Source organism: Dreissena polymorpha, chromosome 9, assembly GCF_020536995.1.
Source record: "Dreissena polymorpha isolate Duluth1 chromosome 9, UMN_Dpol_1.0, whole genome shotgun sequence".
Classification (NCBI taxonomy): domain Eukaryota; kingdom Metazoa; phylum Mollusca; class Bivalvia; order Myida; family Dreissenidae; genus Dreissena; species Dreissena polymorpha.
Window position 1 is genome coordinate 79200483 of NC_068363.1, and position 17299 is coordinate 79217781.

At 31.6% G+C, this 17299-nt stretch overlaps 1 protein-coding gene across 1 annotated transcript; it reads right to left on the reverse strand.

Annotated features, from left to right (window-relative positions):
* Nucleotides 1–5642: 5642 nt before the first annotated feature.
* LOC127846203 (deleted in malignant brain tumors 1 protein-like) lies at nucleotides 5643–7930 on the reverse strand. Its single transcript, XM_052377375.1, has 5 exons — nucleotides 7879–7930; nucleotides 7466–7630; nucleotides 6922–7078; nucleotides 6031–6194; nucleotides 5643–5857 (listed from the first exon to the last, which is right to left on the reverse strand). Exons 1-5 carry the CDS (start codon nucleotides 7928–7930, stop codon nucleotides 5643–5645), a joined length of 753 nt encoding a protein of 250 aa, XP_052233335.1.
* Nucleotides 7931–17299: the final 9369 nt, after the last annotated feature.

Consider the following 17299-nt stretch of genomic DNA (forward strand, 5'->3'; position numbering starts at 1 on the left):
ATATGTAAACATATCTGATTAGTAGTCAGTTCATCTTTATACAGAGATATATTGTATGAACAATATTAGTACATAGTCGACACATAGTTATAGTACATACACACTGCAAAGAAGTATAAAAACACGCAAACAACCAAACATAAATAAGTACAATACTCGAAATTATATCAAATTTCGTGCATGAGAGGTGTTTTTTCGTTTAATGTTTAATATGAAACAAAATAAATCTACAATATACGTGATTGTCTTTCATATACTAAATACTATGGTAAATCTGTGTAATATTCCATTATAACGTGTTTTTTATATTCATGGTAAAAGCAAATGGCTGCAGATAGAAACACACTTATTGCTGTCATCTCATCACATAATATTCACTTTTTTCCTCCAACTGATATCGTTATTTATAATCAGTCCGAGCACTTGACAAATTATTATTTCTCGCGGACACTTACTTCGGTAATTTTCGATTTCCTTTCCGCTTTGGTATTCTGGAACTGGTGCCTTTATTCGATAATAAGGAGAAGAAGTTTATATTGAGGTGAGTTAAATAAAAGAGATATGCATTTATTTATAATACGACAAACTTAAGGTAGAAACTATTATATCATTTTGAAATTAAACACAGTTTCAGCAATTTGTGATTTCACCACATATGTTAGTTTATGAGAACAAGCATTATACACTTGTCCCACATCTATACAATTGTAACTTGGTTATTTTGGTTGTGTTATGCTGCTCTTCTTTTCAAATATTCAGCACGTTAAAATATTCTACAACGACTTAATTAGTATTTTTAAAAACATGAAATAATATAATAATATAAATGTGGTTTACCTGCACTATGCACATTGGTTGAGGCATGATCGACAGCACTGTAGTCGTCGGAACGTCTGTATGCATAGTTTCATAAAGAATTTACTACATGTGTGTTATTACACATCGTATTCTAAGCTATTAATACATGCGTTACCCTACCCATATGTAAAACCATTGGACCTCATATAGCATAACAAGTATCCTTTCAATGAAGTTCATTTACTCAAGAAATATGTTTTGATAAAGACACTATTAAAGCGTTTAGGCGATTGCTTTATAACTTACTCTGTCCTTGTTGCGTCTGAAAGCAAATAAAACTGACAATAAATACAAATAATATATGTATTATAGCGTCTTCAAAAAATAAACAAAATTATAACTTTACTTTATTAACATTTATTCTGATATTTCCGGGAAATTTCATTATCTTACCAGAAAGTGTTTCATAGACAGTTGTTTTTGCCGATTTTGGCCTGAAAGTAAAACAAATGAAGCAGTTAGTGTATTTGACTGATAAACGGTTTAGAGTGTACATATTGTCATAAATAGTAATAAATAGTTTATAGACACTAAAACAATTAACACAAATACCGATGGTAAACATTAAAATCGATATGTTCATGAACACCGACACTCGCTTGCCAATATAATAAAGCTTATAAATAAAGACAATTATTTTTTAAGTTTATTTAAATTTATGAGTTGAAAACATTTACCTTTCTGTCTCTGAAAGGATAAAATATCGATATTAATACATTTGATATATACCAAATATAATTCATGTATTATGCTAAGGATTGGGTTTAGTTATAATACTAATGTTACTATTTAATTTGATTACTTTTTCAAATTGTAATTGTATAGTATATATAGTATTGAAAATATTTTTTATATAGATAAATATATATATGTGAAACTCTTTTTACAGTATAACTAATTAATATCCCGAAAATTGCCGTTTAATTCAATTATTATTGCAAAATAATTCAAAGGTACTTCTTATTCTACACATTTATAATTCTGATTCATCATACAACTCTCAAGATATTTGAGATCGCGCTTAACAATGTTTCATTACAATTATGCATCCAGCTATTAGACGGCTTTCTTTTAGATATTAATATTTCCTTAGGACGATATGATAAAACAAGTATATTTAATGTTATAATTGGTTAAAATGAGTGTGTGTGCCATGCTATTAAACACAAGTACCGCACATGCAACTTATGTATTTTCCCAAGTATAACATCATGCTTAACGAACATTTTCTCTGCAATCAAAATTAACCCATCCTAAACGTATTTACACAATTTTGACGGCTGGGTTGTTCAGACAAGGCATTCAATCCAATGGAAACTTAGATGGATCTGTATTCGGCATTGTTCGAAAATTCCATTCGGGATTGTACGAACATTCAATCTTTATCGGCAGACATTATGGGTTCTTTATGAGATAAATGCGAAATTGTGCCATCTGAGCGATGAGTTGCCATAAATGATACCGCCAGGAATTGAGACTTATTATGTGAACGTTAGATTGAGATAAACTGTAGAAATTTTTTGACTGAACATAAATATGTTTGGATCGCGTAATTTTTTAAAACGTAATATTGCACTTTTAATAATAATTTCCGAATCATCGATTAATTACAGTAACATTTCTAGTAGATATTTAAATAGGCTTGATTTGTTCATTTTTATTTTTTTAGAAATTCATTGATAAATAATCAGGAAATATAAAAAATATGTAGGTGTTTCGTTAGAAATGCATTTGAGTAAATACAATCAAATATATGTATATTAAATGGTAAAATTAAATAAATATAAGATAAATAAACCTCGAATTTCGTCCGGGTGCTTTATATCGTCCATTATAACATAATCTTCCGTGGAGCTTCAAATAAGAAATACATGTATGTTAAGCTTCGTAATCAATATTGCGGTGGGTTAAAATATGACTTTGTTTAAAATAAAGGTTTACGAAAATGTGTATTTAATTGAACATGTATAGTATTTATTTATTTCTGACAACACTGACACAATACATTAGTGGGTTGTATACAGTATACTGGTAACATCGAATAATACTAAGAAAATTCAGTTATAGACCTACCTATGTTTATTAATAGATTCATACAATTTATTTTGAAATTTTCTAGTACTTAACGTATATTGCCAATTGTAGATGTTTTTCTGCTCATGGCAATATGAAACGCATCAGAATTACTTTGTTTAATAAGCATGTGTTCTTGTTCAAAAATTCATTGTGCACTGTTCGGTTATGCTTCACGCGACGTAAAATTGTGTCACCGATTTCAGATGTATTCATGAATATATTCTTATACCTTAAAGATAAACTGCAAAAAAAAACTGTCTTCCATGCACTTAAGATTTTTGCAAATGTATTTCAATAACTTGAGATATATGAACAAATAAAGATCTTATTGGCGTGTTTACATTCTGTCCAGCCCGTGTGTAAACCCCTGAAAACCTTGTTGATTCTGCACCCTTGAACAAGGTCTTTGGGATTTGAAATTACTTGAGGAAATCCAAATTATTTATGTGCTAATGTTTCAATGGAAATTTCTTCGAAAACGAAGTTAAACAAGTTTGTTAATTTTACAATATAAAAATGATAAATGTATTTACACACCTGTCCATTCCTGAGTTGACATACGCTCGATCGGCTCCTAACATAATTCATGCATATATTATTGATGTGAAATCACGCTTTATATATGTATACATGTATACAATACTAGTGTAGACAAATTCATTTTAAGTTAAGTAGCTACAGCATTTATAAGTAATATTTCAATACCTTTATTTTAAATATTTAATATTTTACAGAAAGAGTGGTAATTAAGCTGAAATTTAGAGCTATTTTTTAAATAAATTATATGACTTTATACATGTTGAAGTTGCAAATATTTCAAAACAAACAAACACAAAAACATAAAGAGAATTTACCAGCATTCGCTCTGTTAGCTGATGATCTGAAATTTTAAACATTACTCAATTATCTATCTTCAATTGCATCAATTAAAGTTTATTACACAAATCACAATGTATTAACGCATTTGTTAAGATTAAATTCATTGTTTATTCTTTAACCGTTTCGCAGGATAATATAATGGTATATGAATTTGTTTTTCGTTAAGTAAGCGATCAGAAAATAGTGAACGTTTAACTTTTCATTAAACAATCGCCACAGTTTTTTTTTATAATATTTAATCTTCTTAATTTATAATAATTAAAAAATTTACTTTCAAACTGAGCAATTAAACATATTTTATTTACTCATGAAATTCTGTTTTTGTTAACAAAACTTACACATAGGTATTCGGTTTGTCGTCACACTCTGATCTTTCGATTTTCTGAAAACTGAAAAAAACAACAATATATATATTTTTTTAAATAAATAATTAGCTGTTGTACATTGCCAGGTTAATATTCTCAGCATATTATATGTTAAAGCTTATTTTCATTTTAGAGGTATCGTACGATTGCCTTATTTCGAGAATAAACTAATTTCGATCACTTTGTTTACATTAAGAACGCGGCTCTCGTTACTACGTCACACGCATGCGCTTCGCGTATTTTGTTTAACTAACATAACTACGCTAGAAAATAATTACAGACACGACGTAAATGAGGAAAAAAAAGTTTAATTTCATTTAACAATCTTAGTTCAATTGAAATAATACAAATGTATGCCTATTCCGTGCATTGTTTCGTTACTCTTCATTCAACTTACACATGAATTGCAGACCACTGCACTAGTGTAAAAACAACACTTTCATGTATTAGATTTATTTTAAAGAAATTTCTTTTACTTTTTCACGATTCCCAGAAAATGTTGCATGGAACAATCTGTTCGCGCACATCGCAAAATAGATGATATTACGATATACACAAGATTAGTGGGTAAACCCTGTCCCGATTGGATGATAAGTTTATCAAATCTTTAAATAGTTACACATATGTCGAAATTTTATTTGAACAAATTGCGAACGTTGATTGATTTGCAATTCTTGGGCACTTTTTCGTGTCAATGTTGCACAAAAGAAGATAGACCGATAAAACAGAAACTTGTTAACTTGTAAATAGACGTTATGAAAAAGTTAAATTAATCTTTCAGTTTCTATAAATTTGTTCAGTGAATCGAATTTTCGAAGTTTTGTTGACCTCGTGCCGATTGCTATCGAGTACTCTCGCTTTCGGATGTGACGTCTCGACTCAAGGTAAACAACGCGCGTAGTGTATGTAATATTCGGATGTGTATGGGACTATCGGCTTTGCATGGTTCAACACGCTGTAAACAAACAATATTGACATGGATTTAATGGGAATGAAATAAATCTTTAAAGGTACATCGTTTATTGCGGCATTGTTTGAATTAATTTTGAAATTCTTTTACTTCTTTCCTTAACTGCTCGACTCAAGGTAATTGGAGGATATGACACTATTTTCCAGCGTTAAGAGTAACATTTGTGCTGTTATTTATTTGAAACTCAGTCAGGATTGTCAAATCATTTTTATGATCCTTACTGTTGCTCAACGTCAGATTTCTTCTGCGCATGAAGCAAAGCACGGAAACAGCTATAATTGCCATAACGACCATGATCCCAGAACCAATTGATGCACCGAGTATCAGAGTAAGATTTGCTAAAAAAACAAATGGCACTTATTTAAGGCATGCTATTTCCATTTGTATAATTTCTTACGTTAAATGAATTTGTAAATACTTTTGAACATTAAAACAATAAATACACAACATTTTTTTCGACACAATAAAACGTGATGCCTTTATATTTTACTGAATTAGTACGGAATAAACTCGAACAGAGAACTATTCATACATTTCTTCGAATACTCAGGTGGTGAACTGCTCCATTTTCCTGACAGTTCGCAGGTAATAGTATCTGCCCCACTCAATGCAAATCCTTCATTGCAGGAAAACGTTAAAGAGGCATTGACTGTTTTCATGACTGGATAAGTCAGTATGCGCCCTTCATGTATTTCAACGTTGTCACAATCTGAAGCAAATATCATTAATTTTATATTTACATAATAAAGTAAAGAGGAAGCGTCGCTAGTCAAATTAAACCAATGGACGAAAATTTATTAAAAAATATTACAAGTGGTCACAACATGAAAACCAGATGTAATAACTGTATAATATGCGAAGTGTCAATAAAGATTACGATACCAGTGCAAATCACAGACACATAATGCTCGTGAGAACAGTTATGGTAAGTGGTGTATTCACAGTCGTTGATATGAGAGGCATCGTCTTCACAGTTGAGATCGTCGATGAAAATGGGACCAGATCCTATTCCATAACTTCCTTTGACAGCAACGGACTTGGCATGCCTGCAGAAGGCGATCAGTTTTTAAATATCGTTTAGCATAACCTATTTTTTCTGCCTTGATCCTACTTCCTTCGTAAGCATTGGCCCAATAAAGCAGTGAGCGTATAAACTAGTTGAAATCCGGTATTAGATCACGTGACGTGTCGTATACAGTTTATCAGTTTATGTGTATTCGTACGATAAGGATCATTAACATATTTGATTTTTAAACGGTAGTATGCAGAACGGAAATACTATGTACAGGTAGTGATAAACAATCCATTCATTTACAAATATCACACTCTTGAAAAAACGTCTTTTATACCGAAAATGATAATTTCGACCAAGGCGAACTTAAATTATAAAATGGCGAGAGTCATCTGCTCTTAATGTCAGTTACGCCTTGGCATCTCTAAAAGCATGGAACTATGTTCTGCTAGAACACAAAGAGCAAATCAGCCGTCATGCATGTTGACATCTAAGAGTCCATTCAAGGGCGTAGTTTATGTTGAGGTTCAGTCATTTTCCTATCGCGACCTATTTCCTTTGTGTCAGATACTTTTTTTTATCTCGGCACCAACCATGTTTTCTTCAGCTTTAAGTGTAGATTTAATTTTGTCTTATTATTTAATGTTTTGAGTTTTTCAATAACACACATATGTTGAAAACAACAACAACACACAACATCGTGTGTGTTCACTGAATATAAATGTTTCGTATTATCAAAGGAAATGATTGAATATACGTACACGTATCCCATCAATCTGCAAATCACCTCCGCTTCTTTCATCCCAAAGTCATCACTACATACGGTGCCCCAGGTGTCAAACACTTTCATCTCGACCCGCCCCTCGGCTGGGTTGCTTCCATTCACAAGACGAACACCTTGCACCTCCAAGGGTTTACCTATGCAGCAGACGAATTTGTGAAAAGGAATTATTACAAACGTTCTCGGACTGTTATATTTCAGATTCAAAAACATACATACAGATATGACATAAGTATATAAATAATGCAATTTGTATTTAAATGTTGTAATATCGGACATTTTAATAAGTTTTAAAAGATAATGTTAGATTGTATACCCAACATTGTACTTTCAAAGAATCAATTTATTTTGTAAAGAAACACAACGTTTTAAGACAGTTTCTGTTTAAGTGTTGTTTTTTTTTAAATTACTATCACTTTTTGAAGATATGTTAAACGTAAATATTTCTTTTTAAAATAGCGGTATATTCGTACATATATTGTGTAGATTATGTGTTTTATTTCATCACGTGTTTTATTTCTTACTGTACTCGATGCAGTTTCCGATGGTTTTCCACGTGCCGCTCTCGCAGATTGCGCGCAGCTGACCAAAGTAGGACTTGTAGAAAGAGCAATCGCCGTACATTACTATGTTCGAGTCATTGAATAGAAACATCCTGTCATCCAAGTTGGTGACAAGTTTGCCACATTCTGAATTGATTATTAAAAATACTAATCATATGCTTTAAATTAACCATCACCAAATAGTTACATTTAGAAATAACTTAACAATTATTTATGCATATCCTTTGTATTGGTTGAGTTTTGTTTAAATTTAAAGATATTGCTAAAATAGACTGTAATATATGAATGTTATTAAAGAAGACCACGTAACCCTTGTCATCTATGTGGAAGGCAGATGGTCTGAATTGCAAATTGAAGAATTAATGTCTCGGTACTTGTGACGTCATATTTTCGGACTTTGTACTGTAGTGAGTCGACTGATAGCATTTTATCACTTGCCATAAAACATCGACCACTGCTTATATTTAGAGTTGTCTCCCACTTACTCGTCTGGAAATTTTACGTTGTTTATATTATAAAATGAGGAAACCAACGAAACATCGTTTGAGTGATTACAAACACCTGCAGTCCTGTACAGACAATCCTTAATGTTTGCACGGTCAGATGTACAATCCAGCTGATCGATATAAATGGGTCCTGTACCAGGTCCGAAAAACGAGCCATTGTAGACAGAAGCAGCACGATACCTGATCGGTTAATTACTCAATGAACTATTACATTGACTTAACAAGTAGTCGAGTTTAAATATATACTATTTTAGTTGAATTATTTTGTCTTACAAATAGGAGAATGTCCAACCGCGTGGTAATGTTTTATATTTTCAAAACTATTATTACAAAGGAGATAAATGCATGTTATCCAAAGTAAAACAAAACATAACGGAATTAATTATGTCCTCGGAGAACAGTTATTTATATGCGATATTGTTTCAAGGAAAACAATACTATGTATCTTTAATATTTCAGTTGCCAAAATATATCAAAACCAGAAATAAGAATTAATGATCAGTTCTCTTAATGTTATACCAAACTTTGGAAAATTGATTAGTGATTCGTAACTATGATAAACCCGTATACATATGTAAGATTCAGATTCACGAGTTCATATATTTATATATTCGTACCTTAGATTTATAGATTTGCAAGCAACATCGCCGTCCACATAGCTAAACTCATTTGCGCATATCGTCCCGAATGCATTTTGGACGGATATTTCTAATCTTCCGGCGTTTGCATTAGGGCCGTCAGCGAGCCGAACTTGCAATTCAAATGATATCCAATTATCAAACCATTTATATGTTCTTGTTTGGCACAGCAACGTTTGTGTAAATAACTGGAATAAAAAAGTCATAAATTAAACATGCATAGCAAAAACATTGATTACATAGAAAGCCAGCGATGCAACAGTGCTTTTATTTACTATGAATACATATTAACCTGGACTTGTTTGATATGGTTTAATTACAAAATGTCTTTATGTTCACTTGATATGAAGATATTTATTAACTTACGTCATGTTCATCGCGCTGCACATTTCTGTGGGTTGGTTTAAATTAACACACAATGAACGCCAAACACCGTCATGTAACAATTCCACAACTCCGTTAAATTGGTTTGATCCGTTTACCAACCTGATGCCGGAAATTTTAACAGTCTCGTGGTAGTCTATTAACAAATTTAAGTTTTTTGTAAATGTTTTGTTTTGTGTAATAAAATATATGTAGGCTTTTATGAACACGATACTAACAGAATTAATAGTCTAATTAAACTAATGCAATGCATCAGTTTAAAGGGAGGGTCAACCACGAATGACGAAAAAATAAAAGTTATACAATACCGTATTTTTGAAATTATTAGTTTATATTGATTAAAATATCACGACTGGTATATTACAATACTTGCAAAAAGTAGTTAAGTTTTCATATTTTCATATATTCGGTAATTAAATTTTACTGGGTATGTGTACCAGGCAACTACCAGTTAACTATAAATAACGCGAGTAGATTGATCATCGTCGTCACGTGGTAAACCCAGGAATGCAAATTGTGCATGCTTAGTGAATTGTATATATTTTATATATAAAATGATCAATCTACTTGCGTTTTTGTATAGTGTGTATATCGTTATGTCACCTATTTTCGCGATGTACTTTCGATTTCAAATCGCAAAATTTAATTACCGAATATACTGAAAATATGAACTTTTTTTTCAAGTCATGTAATATACCAGTCATATTATTTTAATCAATATAAACTAATAATTGTAAAAATTACGGTATTTTAGAACTTTTATTTTTTCGTCATTCGTGGTTGACGGTTCCTTTAAACAGTTACATTTGCTATAAGTCTTTATGTGCCCTACTATTTGCCTCGTTTGTTAATAAAAGTCGTATCCTGGCGTTTGTTTCCTCATGCGTTGATATATGTAGAAATATTTTTGAAAATTTTTAGAGTAAGAGTTACAGATATGTTTATACAAAATTGGACAACCGAATCGAGTGAATCAACTAGAGCAAAAACATACATATTAATATCCGATTTTAAATTTAAATCCTATTTAAGTGATGTAAATATCCCAAAGTACATAATGGCTCTCTCTAGATTAAGAGTCTCTGCACATAAGCTTAAAGTTGAAACGGGTAGATGGCAAAAACCAATAGCTATTTCATATGAAGAAAGAAAATGTACTTTATGCAATGTCTTAGAAGACGAATACCACTTTGTTATGGAGTGTACATTATATACTGATGTAAGAAAATCTTATTTAAAACCATGTTATTACGTAAGACCAAATATGTTAAAGTTTATAGATTTATTGACCTCTCAAAATAGCAATATAGTTAAAAATTTAGCTATGCTTATTTTTAAAGCATGGGAAATAAGAAATACTTATAATACGTATTATGATTAGGGTAGGACTTTTGTATATACTTATGCACAGCCTCTTGCTGTATATTGTCTTATAAAATATCCAATACTTTGCTTTACATTGTACCGATGTATTTTTGATGTCTATGATTCGAATGACCTGTGACTCTGTGTTTTTGCTTATTGTATTTGATATTTCATGTATAGTCATGGGCATATTGCCTACTGTATTATCTAATAAACTAAACTATATATGTGAGGTTTTATTCTACGAGATAGAAGGGTATAAAACCTACATAAACTCCACTGTATTGTTATAATCCATTTATTGTATACATCTTTACGATAATATTGAAGTTAAACGCTGAAAGACTCAGACTTAAACATGCATTCAATTTACGTTTATGAAAACATATAAACGCATTAAAAACGTTCGTTCTTATGAAAACTTTTTCAAATAAGATTATGAAAGCAATGCACACTGAAAAACAACCAGTTTAAAGTTATGTCAAGATGTAAGCATATTTTCAAGAAAACTTGTTCTTAAAAATAATGTTTCGAATTTCGGTATTTATAGGGGAGAAAAAGCTTAAATTGATTTGTTTTCAAACCGTGTATACTTATACACTTAATTATTTACTCAATAAAACATCCATAATGCAAACTTCAGTATATGAATACAAGTAACCAAAGCAGACTATTCCGTTGATAACAAGTTTTTTGTCGCCATTTTCGCCAGTTTTCTCCCCTGCTTAATGATGTAATTAAACGGGCTAGGGATCTGTGCAATTGCCTGTTTAAGAGAGATACACGCTTTTTTACGATTTGCAATTCTTAAGCCACAGGCTGTCGCCGCAGTCTAAAATCAAATCGAACATAGGCTGAAAACAACTGTTTCTTATTTGTATGTTTACATACTAGAAAAACATCGCATGTTGTGAAAAGAAGCACATGAATACTTCGCCTGACGAACACAACTTAGTGTGATCCTTTTGCGTGTAAAAAATGGAACGTTTTTTTCTAATATCGCTCGAAACGCATATTTACGAAATTTAACTTATGGAAGTACCGAAAGTCCGCTTTCTCAGCGGTTGATAACGGCCACCGGAAAAACTTTGCGAAACCGAAATTTCGCAAACTTAAGTACCCTTTTTCTTGAAGGTTTGCTTATTTGTGATAAAGTATAAGATAAAAGTCTAACTTGTGATTAATAATTGGTTATTTTTGCTTGTTAAATGCGTTTTCTTCACTATGAACTTTATTTGCAAAGTTGGGTACCCATGGGATTTTTGTAATATCCCATGGGATTTTTCATTATGCCATGGGAATTTTGGTTTCTCCCATGGGATTTTTCTCCAGCTTTTTTTATGGGAGAAAAAATCCCATGGGATTTTCAAAAACATAAAACACGTTCGTTTGTGCTTAGTTATCGATTTTAAGCATTGTTAAAGCATTTGTGCTTATTTTCGTTCAATTTACTTTGATAGAAAAAAAATCCCATTTTTTTATGGGAAAAAAAATTCCCATGGGATTTTTTTCTGATTTTTAGAGATTTATTCATGTAACCTTCAGAAACACTACCTTTTAACAAATGATGAGCATTTCTCGCGATTTCAACGCGTTATATCGTGTTTTAAAATCTTTTTTCCCATGGGATTTTTTTTTCCCATGGGATTTTTTTTTCCAATGGGATTTTTTTTAAGGTATAAGTTTCTAAAAGCTATATAATAATAATAATTATAATAATAATAATAATAATAATAATAATAATAATAATAATAATAATAATAATCGTGCTCAATATGATGAATTTGTACTTTTAAGCGACTAACATTTTTATTCGAGCCGATCGTCGAGTCCGAATGGTGAGTATAAGAGCAATTTACCAGTACAAATAAATCTCACTTGTGAAGAGAACGCTACCGTACTATAAAATAATCTTGATAATAAGTCATATCATTTCTCGACAGAAAATGAAAACAGTATCCATATTGATGTCAGCAATGTCCCCTGCTATGATAAATATTGACAAAATGAAAAACCTTGACAATAATTCCGTGTCGAATACGCATTAGATTATAGCAATCAAATTCATATAAGCATTGATAAGATAATTTGCGAAAATGGGTCTTATGTCAAATACGGCAAGCGTAGCTCCATTCCATAATGTCCGGTATTAAGTCACCTCAAGTTTCGTGGTCGAATTATAGCATAATAATCATTTTCACATTACGCGAATCATATGAGTTTCCCTACATATATTGTGTTAAAATTTATGTTACACTAATGTGCGATGATGAAAAGGGGATTTCGGTAATTCTACATTCGCCCGCCTAGTACCGAAATCCCCATATTTACGCCTTAAAGGGTCAATAGGTCATCGGTATGAATGGTTTTTGACTTCACATGAATGTTAAGGTGCAAAAAAATGATATTAATTTTAATTATTAAGCACTCTTGACAGCATTAAGTTGCCTCTCAGTGGGGATTTCGGTAATTCTACACTAGAACTTAAACGCGCGCCGGTACCGAAATCCTGCTGTACAAACCTTCAAGTGTCAACAAAATTATTATAGTGTTTTTTTTCATTAGCAACCAGTGACATGTATTATCTCCCATTCGGTTACTTCTTTTGGAAAATAATTAGCGGGGATTTCGGTACTGCTACATTCGTACGCCCAGAGCCGAAATCACCCATGTTTACGCCAATCCCCCATATTACGCCTTAAAGGGTCTATATGTCATTATGTTTGGGTTTTGGCTTTGCATTAATGTTGATTTGTACACAATCATATTAGTGTTAATCATTTAAACACTCTTATCAGAATATTTTTTCCATTATTAAATAGTTTATTAATGTGAAAAATGTGTAAACGAATGTAAAAAAAGGTAAAATGTACATTTAAAACATTGGTTACACAAAAGTATATGTAAATATAACATGACATAGTAATAATAAGTCTTCAGAAAGTATTTTCCAAACAAATCTGATGAAACAAATGATATCGTACTACCTTATTTACAATATGCTATACACTTTTGCAATTTAGTTATCAATGTTTAATCAAAGCATAAACAGGATAATATGTTGCCTCTTAGCGGGGATTTCGGTAATTCTTAACAAGCACATAAACCCGCGCCGGTACCGAAATCCCCGCTGTACAAACCTGCAAGTGTAAAAAAATACTGATTTAGGTTTAAATAAAGGGAACAATAGTATTTTTGGCCACCAAAAAGCACTTCCGCGTCAACAAAACGATTGAAATTATGTCAGAAACCCAGCTTTTCATTGTATATATTGCAATACACCATCGGCCGCCGAGAGCGGAATACTGCGCTTGGCCGCTAAACAATGTGGATTGCATCAAATTAAATGTCAATTTTCGATTTTATTACAAAAATAAACACTGCCTTTTCATAAATATGTCAAGCACGTACACTTAACAAAAAAATCGATATATCTTTATGTAATGTAGAAAAGTAAAGCGCTTTATATATAACAATGTTTTATAATGTCTCTCTGGTTGAGAAAAAAAACTAAACAAAACCATGTAGAACATATATGTTTTCATAATTAAAAAAAAATATTTAATGATGCACGTGATGTTTTATAATTGATATAAGTTCACGTGTCATTGAACGAGTTAAGGGAGAGATGCGAATTAAATTACACATAATTAAAAAATGATACTATACTGTCAGCTTGATTTATAAATTGTGTTCCATCGCGCCAATATATTCATTGTTCCATGAAATTGTGTATAAAAGCAAAACGATTGAAATTATGTCAGAAATCCTGCTTTTCACATGAAATGATCTTTAACACTTTATTTATTCCAATCAGGTAATTAATAATAATAGGGGAAGTCTATACTGTGTATTAGAAACTTGTTGTGGTGATCCCTATCTTATCCGCTCAATACACATCCACCTGGCTACTGTACAGAAAAAAAAATAGATTTACTTCCAAAATAACTGATTTCATTAATTGCTAACTTGTTGTCTACATTTTAAATTAACAACGATAATGGATCAACATCACCGTTGCACAATTATTAAGTTCACAGTAATCTGTACTTTAAATAGATAGCCTAATTAAAGACGGTGCTAATAAAGAACAAAGCGTGAATGTGGATATTAAGAAATTAGATCCTTTTTTGCATGACACTGGCAGTATATCATTTTATCTTATATAAATAAGCCACATTTAAGACATGGATAAAATTAAAATAAGACACATTTGCATCTTTCATTTCTTGAAAAAAAAATAAGCACGCAGTCACATATAAATAAGATACATTGAAGACACAGAAAAAAATAAATAAGACACATTTGCATCTTTCACTAAATTTTCTTAAAAAAACATGTGAAACTGAAGAAAAACATTTATTACTGACACATTATTCTAAAAGTCGACTGACAACTTAAGTTCAAAGAGGGATTTACAATTAAATAAGATCCATTTTCGCATGATGCTGGTTGTAGAGCAAGCAATACATTTCTTACTGACACATTATTCTAAAAGTCGACAGGCAACATAAATTCAAAGAGGGAACCACAATTAAATAAGATCAATTTTCGCATGATACTGGTTGTATAGCAAGTAGTCACATATTAATTACAGCTTGCATTAGTTGCAATAATTTTGTTAAGTGCGCGTGCTTCTGAACGTTGCGTTAAGCGAGAGTGTTGTCATTTTGTTAGTTTTATATTTTGGTATTATGTATGATTATTGCTTGTTTTGAATTTGAAATAAACGCTTTCTGGCAAATAAGCATCGTCTTAATTTTAATACAAATAATGAACATTTAACATACAAAATGTCCAATAACATATCGGCATTCTTTTTTCATATGATATTCCCCTGGTTGCTTACCGGTGTATTGGTGCAGTTGATAACCCCGCCGGGACTACAGTAGGGTGCTAATACACACGTGTATCGTGTTCAATACAATCGTCTTAATTTTAATACAAATAATGAACATTTGACATACAAAATGTCCAATAACATATCGGCATTAACATTATATATATGTTAATTTCTTTGCATGTTTATACCGAAATTATAGCCGACATCGGCAGTTAGGGAAATTTTGTGACACACTTTAACAAATCAAACATGCATGATAGTTCTTTTTTCATATGATATTCCCCTGGTTGCTTACCGGTGTATTGGTGCAGTTGATAACCCCGCCGGGACTACAGTAGGGTGCTAATACACACGTGTATCGTGTTCAATACCCGATCCATGCTACAACGTGTAAGAACGGGAATTTCGGTAATTCTACCTTTTTAAGCTTGCGCACCTCTAATGGGCACATATCCAAATATAATTTAATTAATTATTTTCATAATCAGCATCATTTCACTAAACTACATGCAAATTTGTAGGTAGCTTTCCATGCTTAAAAAAAAAATAAACCGATTTTTTCAAAACCACCCTCACGCTCGGCTTTTGTCCAGTTTATTTTCACCCCTGGGGTATATAAAAGTTCCATAATTCATTCAAAATTTCCAAATATGGGCATGCAGTTGGTGTGTACAGATGCAGTAAAGGTGTTTAAAGTTTAAACAAGATGAAATAAGTATTCTTTTACAGACATTTATTTTTTACAAATTTTAATCTATGGAATAGCGCCATGAAATGTAAGTGATTTCAGCCAAGTAAAAATTGGGTCGGTTAAAAACAAAGTGTCATAAAATTCAAAATAGTATCATTTAAGTTATATTTTAAATTAAGTTTTTTATGGAATCACTATATACAGCAAAAATACCAAAAAATAGACAGATTTACCGTTTACTTTTTGAAATAAAAATTAAAATGCAACATGCATCATTCGTATTTTCAGCAGTAAATTAATCAATTTAGCCATAACGTTGTTTTAATTTTAAAATTGAAGGATGTGCATACAATTTTCAACATATTTAACAATAAACATAGCTTATGTGCTATATTAAATCAAATTACGTTAGAAAAGAAATAAAACGCGTCGCAAAAAGTATGCGATGTCGGCAGGAATCGAACCTGCGCGGGAAAATCCCAAAAGATTTCAATTACATCGCCTTACCCACTCGGCCACGACAACTTTATATCTGTGTAACCTTAAATTAGATATATATAAGTAAACAGGTAAAAAGGCTCGCTCGATCTTTCAAGAAATCGCGAAATCGTATTTTTCAGATGATAATTGGATCAAAGTCAATATTTATAGTGAAAATAATGTAATCTAAATGAATAAGTTAAACATATATCAAAATTCGAAGTTTGAAAAAAATAAAATGCATCTCTCGGAAATAAGCGATCATTGAAGATCGGCAATGGCTTATGTATGAAGTGAAAGGACAGTTGAAAGTTTCCATTTTGCACGTTAATGATTCTGATAATATGGTGACAAAGGCAGCAGTCCTATGTAGTATTGTGTTTGACCGGAGAGTAGCGTGATCTGTGTCGGTGTTGGGCGCTCTGAGGGCGCAATCCGGCTACATAGGTACATAGAAACCTCTTGTGGCTATAGTCCATGGATCGGGTTCGGCAGACAGGGAACATGTAAATTTGTATATGTATGTTTTATATCTTAATTACCTAAACGTATATTTATCCTGGTTACTTATTTACTGAGGTATGAGTTAGTCGCAATGATTGTAGATACGTTGTACTATATTTAGTAAGTATTTGGAGGACGAGTGGCACGGGCACGCGCTTTATTATCACTTATGCAAGGAACGCGTTTTGTTTATATACGTATTTTTGATATTCCGATAGGCTTAAGGGAGGTAACTTATTCAAGTAAAACGCGATATTTTTTGCAATGCCTTTTTATAACTCTTGTTTAATTAATTACATACGAATATACAGCTAAATTTAAGATGATTTTTACCAGAAAAAAATTTCGGAGAAAGATATATTGAGATTTTGATATTCCATAGAA

Bases quoted from the DNA above. Each gene is read 5' to 3' on its own strand.
- LOC127846203 (XM_052377375.1), bottom strand. From the start codon at position 7,930: ATGCTATCAGTCGACTCACTACAGTACAAAGTCCGAAAATATGACGTC. The intron at 6,195-6,921 runs GTACGTATATTC...CGCCTTCTGCAG, and splicing joins TGCAGATTGATGGGATACGT to GCATGCCAAGTCCGTTGCTG. The intron at 5,858-6,030 runs GTATCGTAATCT...TATTTGCTTCAG, and splicing joins TGTGTCTGTGATTTGCACTG to ATTGTGACAACGTTGAAATA.